The sequence below is a fragment of the Acipenser ruthenus genome, chromosome 1, assembly GCF_902713425.1.
Source record: "Acipenser ruthenus chromosome 1, fAciRut3.2 maternal haplotype, whole genome shotgun sequence".
In the NCBI taxonomy this organism is placed as follows: Eukaryota; Metazoa; Chordata; class Actinopteri; order Acipenseriformes; family Acipenseridae; genus Acipenser; species Acipenser ruthenus.
Window position 1 is genome coordinate 107,155,014 of NC_081189.1, and position 12,120 is coordinate 107,167,133.

Consider the following 12,120-nt stretch of genomic DNA (forward strand, 5'->3'; position numbering starts at 1 on the left):
CTGATATTAGGATAAGGTAGACTTAATATAACTAAATATTACGTCTTAGAATAACCTGTCACACACGTAATCGTTTCCAGAGAATATTTGTGGTGTGTTTTTATTTTTTATTATTATTTATTTTCATTTAGAAGAAAGTTGTCAGCAGGATTAAAAAAATGTAAAATGGAATTTCCTATTTTCTTTTTATACCCCCCCCCCCCCAAACACAATCAATCATACAGTCCTTATTGATATAAACTTCAAAACGCAGTACTGCAGGTGCATGACAAAAAAAAAAAAAAATATCGGTCGTGGTGAGAGAGAAGAGAGAGAACAGGAGACCGTCTCGTTCACATGTCGTTGCCGATCTCCTCGGGCTCGGCAGAGGCGTCTCCGTTCACAGTGATCTTCATGTTCTCCTCGTAGCCAGGGGGCATGAATGCCAGTGTGTGAGGGTACATCTTGTGACAGTCTGCTCTGTACATCTCTGCTGTTTCTTTATTGTCTCCCAGGCTTCCGTTACATAGGCCTTCCAGCACATCTGTGGAGATCTGACAAGAAAAGAACACATTTGATGTAAATTTGTTGACTCCCCAGAATCACTGGGCTTGAAAGTCTCACCTCATCCTACACCCAGTCCTGGGTTTCAGAACTTCCCTTGTTTAGGTAGAATATTGAAATGACAAGCTGCCAAGAGTTTGAACAGTCAGGCAAATCTGCCCTAAACTGATTGCACAAAGTAACATTTTAAAACTGCAAGATCACTGAAAAGAGTTGTCCATACAAACTATAAGGGAGGAAAAGTTAACATTAAACTCCTGGCTTCCGATCATTTAAATATACTTAATTTGACACAGTGGTCGATGCCTGGTAGATTATTGATCACGGTGACAGATCAATTATCTACAGGTGATGCTGACTATAGAGAGTATCAATGCCATTATATACACTGAACAAATGTTAAAAAGTGTGTTATATTTTGGACTGTTTCTTGAAGTGTATGTTGCAGTTTAAAGCGAGTCTCTAAAGTCCTGTTAAGTTTAACCCTTTGCGGTCCATTGTCGGACTGGGTCCGACATTGCAATTATTCCTCACAGGTCCTTTGTCGGACTGGGTCCGACATCATTATAGCAACGCAATAAACAGGTGTTTAGTCGTTTTTTCTCCGGAAAAAGCCGAGAAAACCATTCAATTGCCGAGTGGTAGCGACAGGAGCCGAGACAAGTCGGGGGGGGGAAAAAAAAAAAAAAAAAAAAAAAGGCGTATTTCATGAATAGTCATACATGGTATCAGGTATCAGATAATGGGCGTCCATAATAAACAAGCTGGCTAAGTGCGTCAGCGCACTGAGACTATCATGGACATTTGCAGAGTTTTTTTCAGATGTTATAGTAATAAAATAATGACTTGGATCGCATTATTGAGGAGTTTGGTGATAAAACGAGTGATCGGGAGATGATCGATCGGTATGTACGACTATTATTATTATTATTATTATTATTATTATTATTTATTTCTTACACAGCTGAACGCTATAGCAAACAAAAGGCTGGGGAGGGGCTGGAGATGCCTAGTGTGTGCTTTGTTGATATGCAGGGCCATTTAAACCCGTTTGACTGTGAAAAAAAATACTTTTAAACAGCGCGTATAAAAGTAACTGCGCGTGTGAAAATTAATTAGACCTGGCGTGCCTGACGCGCGATTAATAAATGGACCGCAAAGGGTTAAGAGGGCATCTACCACTCCACAGAATCTGACTGGCTGAGACAATCCAAGAAGTTTATAATAAACCATTAATAACCCTATGAGATTGATATTTGTTAAAAGTAACAAAACTATCACTTCTGTAGTGCTGGGATGAACACAGGATTTTCAAGTTTGGATAGTCGCTCAATTTAAATATTCGTTCGGATATTTGTTCGTTTTTCAAAAAGTAATCAAAGCCATTATATTGCTCTGAACGCAGGCAGAGACAGCATAGCAGCCTTTATTTTACCTTACAATACGTAGCACGTTAAAATAGAAAAATATCCCAGGAGTAAAGAATAAGTTGTGTAGGACTTACTTTACCCCAGTGAATTAACTACAAAACAAAGGATGCCAAATAGCAGTTAAAGTTAAACGTTGTTTTGTTTATTCCTGAAATAAATAGTACAGACACCATTTAATTTTTTTTATTCCTTGCCATTGCCATTTCTTCACAGTAAACACTGGCCATACACGTTTTCATAAACTAATAACACAAGGTTTACGTGTGCCTTTCTGTAGCTGAACAACCAAACTAAAACTGAAATTTAACTTAACACTTCACAGCGCTATTTCCACATTTGTTTTATTTGAAGGTGAAAAAAACTCACTGTTTTGCTTCTCGTTTATTACATTCCACATAACAGAAAGTCGCAACAAATATATAGTATCAGGGCTAGAAGTTAACTTTTTAAGGCAGTAGTGAGGATTTGCTACCTGTCTGGAAAGTAGGTAGCAAAATGGTCTTATTCCATAGCGGTTTATTCGACTAATAATTATATATACAGTGCCTATAGTAAGTATTCACCCCCCTTGAACGTTTTCACAGTTTGTTGTGTTACAACCTGAAATCTTGATGCATTTAAATGGGATTTTTTTTCCTTGGATTTACACAACCTACTCAACACTTTGAAGAGGCAAGAGAATTTTTATTGTGAAACCGTTAATGAAATAAAAAAAAACAGAAATGTCTTGGTTAGATAAGTATTCACCCCCCTGAGTCAATACTTGGTAGAATCACCTTTGGCAGCAATTACAGCTGTGAGTCATTTGGGGTAAATCTCTACCAGGTTTGCACATCTGAATCCTGCAATATTCGGCCATTCTTCTTGGCAAAATTGTTCAAGCTCTGTCAAGTTGGATGGGGATCGTTGGTGGACAGCAATCTTTAAGTCTTGTCACAGATTCTCAAACGGATTGAGGTCTGGGCTTTGACTGGGCCATTCTAAGACATTCACTTTCTTGTTAAGCCACTCCAGTGTCGCTTTGGCTGTGTGCTTGGGGTCACTGTCCTGCTAAAAGGTGAATCTCCGTTCCAGTCTTGGGTCTTTTGCAGACTGAAGCAGATTTTCCTCAAGGATTTGCCTGTATTTAGCTCTATCCATTTTGCCCTCTACCCTGACAAGCTTCCCAGTCCCTGCCGATGAAAAGCATCCCCATAGCATGATGCTGCCACCACCATGCTTCAGGGATGGTGTTACCTGGGTGATGTGCTGTGTTGTGTTGGGTTTGCGCCAGACATAACACATTGCATTTAGGCCAAATAGTTCAATTTTTGTTTCATCGGACCACAGAATCTTTTGCCACATCTTTTCAGAGTCTCCCACATGCCTTTTTGCAAATTCCCAGCGGGATACTACTTGGGCTTTTTTCAGAAATGGCTTCCTTCTTGCCACTCTTCCATACAGGCCAGATGTGTGGAGTACCTGAGCTATTGTTGACACATGGACAGTTTCTTCCATCTCAGCCATGGAACGCTGTAGGTCTTTCAGAGTTGTCATTGGCCTCTTGCTGGCTTCTCTGACCGATGCCCTTCTTACCCAGCTTTCCACAACTTTATCCTGGAGTTGTTTTGAAAGCTCCTTGGTCTTCATGGTAGTATCTTTGCTTTGAATGCACTACCCAACTGTGGGACCTTACAGAGACAGGTGTATTTAATCTGAAATCATGTGAACCACTTTTATTGCACACAGATGGACTCCATTTAACTTAGTGTGAATTCTGAAGGCAATTGGTTGCACCTGAGCTTAATTTAGGAGTGTCATAGCAAAGGGGGAGAATACTTATCTAATGAAGACTTTTCAGGTTTTTATTTTTAATTGATTTGTTTTTTCACCCCCCCATTTTTTTCACACATTGAAAGTGTTGAGTAGGTTGTGTTAAATCAAAAGGAAAAAAAATCCCATTTAAATTCATCAAGATTTCAGGTTGTAACACAAACTGTGAAAATGTCCAAGGGGGTGAATACTTAATATAGGCACTAATATATATATATATATATCTGCACACACTACCGGTCAAAAGTTTTAGAACACCCCCATTTTTCCAGTTTTTATTGAAATTTAAGCAGTTCAAGTCCAGTGAATAACCTGAAATGGTACAAAAGGTAAGCGGTAAACCGCCAGAGGTTAAAAAAAAAAGTTTGTTACCAAAAACTGAAAAATAATGTACATTTCAGAGTTATACAAAAAGGTCTTTCAGGGAACAAGTAATGGGTTAACAACTTACAGCTGTTCTGCAGCAATGGAAGTAAATTAAGCCTTGAAAGTTGATGCTAACAATTCCTACAGGTGTCCCAACTTTTGTTAATTACTTACAAACCCTCTGTCTGTATAAAAGCAGTGTTGGAACAGACTGTGTTACTACACCCTCTTAAGCATTATTTGGACAGTATTGTACTGCAGGAAGTAGTATATTGCTCTCAATGGCGAGAAAAAGGCAATTAACAAAGGAAGACAGACGGACCATTATAACCCTTAAAAGTGTAGGTCTTTCCTTTAGAGAAATTGCAAAGAAAGCCAAGGTGTCAGTGAGTACAGTTTCCTACACCATCAAAAGGCACTTGGAAACTGGAGGAAACTCTGACAGGAAGAGGTCTGGCAGACCCAAAGCCACAACAGAATCAGAAGACAATTTTCTGAGAGTCAACAGCTTGCGTTATAGGCGGCTCACAGGACAACAGCTTCAAGCATAGCTTAACACTGGTCGAAGTAAGCAAGTCTCAGTTTCAACTGTGAAGAGAAGACTTTGAGCTGCAGGTTTGACAGGTCGAGTGGCAGTAAGAAAGCCATTGCTAAGATGGCAAAATAAGAAAAAGAGGCTTGCCTGGGCCATGAAGCACCGCCAGTGGACTACTGAAGACTGGAAGGTCTTATGGACCGATGAATCAAAATTTGAAATCTTCGGTTCATCACGCAGGGTTTTTGTAGGACGTTGAGTAGGCGAAAGGATGGTTCCTTGGTGTGTGACACCAACTGTCAAACATGGAGGAGGAAGCGTGATGGTCTGGGGCTCTTTTGCTGGATCCAGAGTCGACGACTTGCACAGAGTGAGTGGCACCCTGAACCAAAACTGCTACCACAGCATTTTGCAGCGCCATGCAATACCCTCTGGTATACGCCTAGTTGGTCAGGGGTTCATCCTACAGCAAGATAATGACCCAAAACATACCTCCAGGCTATGTCAGAACTACCTTAGAAGAAAAGAACAAGACGGTAGGCTTCAAATCAGGGAATGGCCAGCAGAGTCTCCAGACTTAAACCCCATTGAGCTGGTTTGGGATGAACTGGACAGAAGGGTGAAAGCAAAGCAACCTACAAGTGCAACACATTTGTGGGAACTTCTGCAACAGTGTTCGGAAAGTTCTTCCCAACAATATTTGATTTCCATTGTAGAAAGAATGCCACGAGTGTGTTTGGCTGTTATATCTGCAAAAGGTGGCTACTTTGATGAGTCAAAAATTCAGATTACATTTTGTTAAACAAAACGATTCCATGATTTCTTTTTTATCTCCAATTGTTTATTTGTTCTATGCTTTAATTTCAGAGTACATTGAGACATTAAACTGCGTAAATTGCAATAAAAACTGGAAAAATTGAGGTGTTCTAAAACTTTTGACCGGTAGTGTGTGTGTGTGTGTGTGTATGTGTATATATACATATATATATATATATATATATATATATATATATATATATATATATACATATATATATATATATACATATATATATATATATACATATATATATATATATATATATATATATATATATATATATATATATATATATACATATATATACATATATATACATATATATACACATATATACACATATATATACACATATATACACATATATATATATATATACATATATATATATATACACATATATATACATATATATATATATATATACATATATATATATACACATATATATATATGTATATATATATTATATACACACACACACACACACAGTACCAGTCAAAAGTTTGAGTACACCTGCTTGAAACCAGATTTTTCATGATTATCTATGCTTTTAACTGTATAAACGTGTCTATAAAGACTTAATATTTCATTATATGATATGTGTACTTGTATAAGTTGATAATCATAAGTGAATTGCATTCAAAACATTTTTTAAATGAAAATGTAAATCTTGTCAATTTCAATGAAATGGTCACCCAAAGCAAGGGGATTTCAGTCTGAAGCCCAAGTCAGTTAAAAGTCTGAAATGTGTATAACACGGTGTTGGAACACTGGCCTAAGTATAAAAGTGTCTTTGTTAGATGTTCTCCGAGTTAACTAGCATGTTACCTAACTAACCTTTTATCACCAATTAACAGATGAGGGTCTATGATTACTATAAATATAGGCAGCATAGGCACAAGTTTGTCATTCCTGAATGTAAGGGAGCAGAAAATGGCAAAATACGCTCAGTTAAGCAAAGAAAAAAAGTCTGTAATTACTTTAAGAAATGAAGGTCAATCTTTAAGACAAATCGCAAGAACTTTGCAAGTGTCTGTAACTGCTGTGGTCAAGACCATCAAACAATTTGAAGAAACTGGCACTCATGAGGCCCGAACAAGGTAAGGCAGGCAAGGGTGACCTCAGAAATCAGAGAACAAGTTCATTCGAGTCACAAGTCTGCGAAACCGGCGATTAACTGCCCCTGAAATACAAGCTCAGCTAAATGCTACTAGAAGTACAGATGTTTCAACATCAACTGTTCAGAGGAGATTGCGTGAAGCTGGCCTAACTGGAAGAATTGCTGCAAAGAAACCATTGTTAAGAGTGCAGAATAAGAGGAAGAGACTTGCCTGGGCCAAAAAACACAGAAACTGGACATTTGAGGAGTGGAAATCGGTCTTATGGACCGATGAGTCAAAATTTGAAATATTTGGGTCCAACCGCGAAGTATTTGTAAGACGCAGAGAGGGTGAGCGCATGAGTTCTGCATGTGTGGTTCCCACTGTCAAGCATGGAGGAGGCAGTGTCGTGGTCTGGGGTTGCTTTGCTGGTGACAGAGTTGGTGATCTTTACCAAGTCCATGGCAAGCTCAACCAGCATGGCTATCATAGCATACTTCAGAGGCATGCCATTCCATCAGGATTACGGCTAGTTGGGCAGTCCTTCATTCTTCAGCAAGATAATGACCCGAAACACACCTCAAAGTTGTGCAAGAACTGTCTGGCGAAGAAGGAAAGTGAAGGACAACTCAATCTAATGACCTGGCCTGCCCAGTCTCCAGACCTCTCTGGGAACTGCTGCAGAAGAGCTGGGAAGACATGTCGGGTGATTTCCTGCTGAAACTTGTTAACCGAATGCCTCGTGTTTGTGAGGCTGTTATTAAGGCAAATGGTGGCTATTTTGAGGAATCCAAGATTTAGAGACAATTTTCTTGAACATTGCTTTGATACTCCTTATGTTTTGTTTTGTATATTGTAACATGTTTTCATTTTCAAGTATTTACAGAAACGTATACAACGTAAAACACTGTCAATTATGAAAAAAACCTAGTTTCCAGCAAGTGTACTCAAACTTTTGACTGGTACTGTACGTTCCCAGAAAATAGAACTGGTTACTGTGCCGAATATAAGAATATCTAAAATATTTAAGTAAAGGACTTCCTGACAGCGGAAAAAAAACACGTAACTTACACTATTTGCTTAACACAAGAAAAACTATTTGCACTCCAATAAGGACATGAAATCAAGTTTGCAAAAAAAACCAAAAAAAAAAAACACAGCACTTGCACAGGCATGCATGCGCAATTCAATGCAACAACCACAACAAACAATTCATTCAGAATGAATATTATTAACTGGTGAGAGTACATTTAAAACTTCATCCCCCATAAATTAAATGACCGTAAGATAATATATACAATCTATATAAAAATGACTATACAACATTTTCAGGAAGTTGGGTACTGTTTAAGCGAGGCATTTCAGAATGACATGCTTGCCTTTTTTTCTGTCCCATGAGATTCTGGCTCGCGCAGCACAACGCGTTTGTCCCAGATGGCTTTCCATAGAGATCACTAGGAGTGCGCGCCCATAATCTGGTTTGTTTACTCTTTGCTGTCTAAAACTTTAATAGAGGCAAATATAAACATACATGTACTTTCACATATCACACAGAGTGCTTTCATTTGCCATTTTTTTTGTTGTATTTTTTAATTATTATTATTTTTTTTTAAACTGTCACGCAAATTCTGGTGAAACGGTAAATAAGTGCAAGGTATTTTTGTCATTTGTAGTGAATACGAACATCTGATTTTTGTATCCAAATACATGTAAAAAAAATACTCGTTAGAATATTCTGATATATTTGTCCTAGCACTACAATTCTGTATGCATGTTGATTAATCTAACAGAAAAAGCAGGTCGGTCCATTGATGCAAAAATACATGGCTGTTGGTTGCAGCACTAGGATTCTGGCGATTCATTGCCTTACCACAACACTCCTATTGTTGAGGGACTCGTCAAGTGCAGTAGCTAGCTCTATAGCCTTCTTCTCTGTGGAGCTGTCCAAGTAGTACATCATTTTGGCAGCTGCAGGAACACATTGGTAAAGCATATAGAGACCCTTTGAAATTGATATATTATGACATTAATCTATATCTAGTAGGTATTTTACAAGTAAGGTGGTTATTTCTACAAGAAATGCATATACAATATTGAACATATTGAAGTGTAAAACCAAAGCAAGCTAAATCTGACATTAAAAAACGTTCCCTACAATAGCAAGCAGAATCACATTTTAGAACCATACTGTTTTTCAGTAGTAAAGTTACATATTACTAACATGTCCAGCAGAGGGTGCACATTTTTTCTGACTATTAGGAGAAGAAATACAGGTGCTCAAGCAGGTGTAGCAAAAAGCAGTGGGACAATGCATCATTTCTGGTTTTAGAGTATAGGTGTCTAGTTTAGAGCACACCTTGTATTATAACAGGTAGCCATTTGTAGATACTTCTTAGTTTGTGTTGCATGATTTTAGGTCATGTATAAAAAGCCCTAAAAGAATGTACCTGCTACTCTGTGAGGAATCGAAGTGGAGTGCTTTCTGAGGAAGGCTTCATTAAAGCTCTTTGCACAGGTTTCCCCAAACAGCCGCCTCATTTCCTGCTTCAGGACTGTGAGAACCGACTCCGGCAAGTCTTTGTTCTCCGATACTGTGAACACAAAAGCGCAAGTCAGTGATTCAGGAAAGCATCTTCACATCTGCCACGCATTTAAGATATTAAAATACTAAAGTGGACCGCACCTGCTTTAAAGAAACGAACTAAACACTGATGGAGCCAGGGGTGGTGGGGGTCAATAGCAAAAGCCCTCTTCATTGACTGCAGCATCAGAAGGAACTTCTCTGCGAAGGAAATACACAAACAATGTTCAATGCATCATTCACTCAGGACAGAACGTGTGTGCAACAGTTTTCACCAGGATTCTTACAAGCAATACATTAGCAGGAAACAAAGTTGGTTGACTTTGACACCAAGATGACCAAGGATTGCATCGTTTCATCAAAACCAGACAACAGCTTCCAAAGATGTAGCTCACACCATAATGTGCCAGATAGGAGAGGAAGTAGGTCACAGCCCACATTAACAGCACATATAAAATGTAAAAGATTAATGTCAATAAGGTTGATAATAAAATTCATGCTTGTCAATTTATAGCTGACCATATGCCATTCATAAAAAAATAACTGAATGCGTGTCTACAGCTCTCATGTAGCGCTGTACTTAAACCTTGGTCAGGCAACTTGACTCCGGCTCTAAGGGACACATCAGAACTTTGAGACAAGATTTGGAGTCCGGCATGGAAAAACAAAGTGATTTTTCTTTTTGTCAGCAAAAAATACATAAAATCAAATGGTTTTCTATCAAAGGCATATGGTCAACTTTCAGAAAGGTTAAATATGAACCACCACTCGCAGCCACAAAAAAAGCATAGCTCAGTGCTGCTTAGCTGATCTGTGTTTGCCACAGTACTTCTGCCCTGACAAGCAGGGCGCACAGTGAAACGACTCACCTTTTCTGAAGTAGATCTCAAACGCGAGGAGGTGAGTCTCGATTTTCTTTTTCACTAGGTTTTTCAACGGTGTCAAGAATTTAATGGCTTCTTCAAGTGGATTTTCTACCTACATAGAGAAATTAAAAAAAAGTTAAAATAAAAAATGAAACCAGAGCTGGATATCTCGTATGTATGATGCTATTTTAAGGCACCCATATCCCTGCTTCCAGAGATACTCATCCTCTGTACTTGGGCCTTGGGTTGATGTTATTCTCTGCTATAGGGGTATAAGTTAAAAAAAGGGTCTATTGTATCGTCTATTTAAACATTTGCTTTAGCAAACAGAATTGTCTTTAAATCGAAGCAAGCTAAAATGACATGGAATGTTTAAGAGTGAAAGAAATTCTAAAATATGTATGAGATTAAAATATATGCATTTGTTTTCTTACTGTACAACCAAAATCTTTGTGCCATGACTGTGGACAGACATTTTGTTTTGTACCTCTATAGCACAGAATGACTCATTGCTCAATAAAATCTTTTGCAGGTATTTATTTAAAAAGGAGACCATAATCTACTATGAGGTATATGATATTTAGTAAGCAAGAGTTCTGGCTGAGTATAGCATCCCCAGTTGTTCCGAATCTTCAGTCTCAATAGTTGTTATTTGCAGGTTGAGTCCCTAGTGTACCTTCGCTAGTTTGTCTGGTATGAGCTCTTCCTTGGGTCCTCCAATCTCCTCATCATCGTCCTCCTTCTTCTTCTTCTGGTTCTTCAGCTGCTTTTCCTTCTCCGCGTTCTTCTTCTCCTCCTCCAGCTGAGCCTTCTTCTGTGCTCTCCGCTGCTTGTTTCGCAGCTTCTTCAGCTCCTTGTCAGACAGGTTCGCTTTGAAGACGAGGCATACGTCACAACAGGGATACAGCATGACCCCACAGGGAACAAATTGGGGATGGTAAGCACCCACCAGGAATTCTTATACAAGTGGAAAAACTATCGATTCAGCTAAAAGCGTTGCCTTAAATCTGCATGGGAACAAATAAATGAAATACAAATCCCACTTCACTGTCACTTGCCAGCATTGCATACTTTTGTTTTACCACTACACCATGTCAGCAAATGATGGTCCATTTCAGATATAAGACATTAAGTCAAAAGGAATGCACATACAGTTAACCATAATGTGACAAACAGATTGTACATACATTTAGTAAGTGAATATAAATAATGAAACCAAAAACACTCTATAAAATAAAATAAAAACTGAACCAAGAGAACACAACCATGAATGTTTTGTAAGAACTGCTCTTAGGATCTCCTCAATTTCATTCAATATCTGACCTGAATGCTCTCAGTGTAAGCTTAGAGAGACGCGTCTCCACTGGCGTTTCATTTTTTTGGGAGTGTCTCTTTAAAACGCTGCATTGCAACCTACCATAAAAACACCATCATTTATCTTCTTAACATGCAGAGGTGACAAGTCAACAATGGCAAGAATTAAAATACGACATTAGAAAATTCTACTAGTGAGTGCAATACTACTAGAGTACAAGAATGAATGAAATGTTATGTATAGGCTTGCTACTATTCGATTTTTATTTTTTAGCCTCATCGATTAATATCGACGTTTATTTTTGAAAGAATTTACAGTTTTTTTCGATCTATTTTTCAATTCAAGCAGAGCATGGGTGAAATCGACCTTTATGCTTAAAAAAAAAAAAAGACTATGCCATTGAGAAACGTCTCATTTAGAGAAACCTCTATCATATTCGACATGCAACAAAACCATGGTTACCAACATTCTAATTGAAATAATGTTTGGTCACAGCGAAGTTATACCTAGATATAGATCCTACACAAGTTTTTTAAAAATGTCTCAAATAAACCATAGAAAATGCAGCATATAAAAGTGTATTACACAGACTTTTATAGCATACATTTACAAATAAAAACAATATGCAGACAGAACACCACATTAGAGAGTTGAACAGAACTAACTTGCACTTATTCCGAGCTCCGTCCCCTCCTTAAGCACAACTCGTCTCACTGGAGGCAAGGCAGACTGGCCCGCTTCGTCCTGCC

The 12,120-nt window shown here is 38.2% G+C and overlaps 1 protein-coding gene across 1 annotated transcript in view; it reads right to left on the reverse strand.

The window, feature by feature from the left end:
* Nucleotides 1-192: 192 nt before the first annotated feature.
* The window catches only part of LOC117420926 (N-alpha-acetyltransferase 15, NatA auxiliary subunit-like), a 51,285-nt gene continuing 39,357 nt past the window's right edge, over nucleotides 193-12,120 (reverse strand). Inside the window, exons 15-20 of the mRNA XM_034034688.3 lie at nucleotides 10,733-10,926; nucleotides 10,060-10,168; nucleotides 9,293-9,391; nucleotides 9,057-9,200; nucleotides 8,480-8,577; nucleotides 193-533 (exon numbers count right to left, since the gene is read on the reverse strand). Coding sequence (XP_033890579.1) covers nucleotides 333-533; nucleotides 8,480-8,577; nucleotides 9,057-9,200; nucleotides 9,293-9,391; nucleotides 10,060-10,168; nucleotides 10,733-10,926 — 845 coding nt within the window. The 3' untranslated portion in view covers nucleotides 193-332. The remainder of the gene's footprint in view (nucleotides 534-8,479; nucleotides 8,578-9,056; nucleotides 9,201-9,292; nucleotides 9,392-10,059; nucleotides 10,169-10,732; nucleotides 10,927-12,120) is intronic.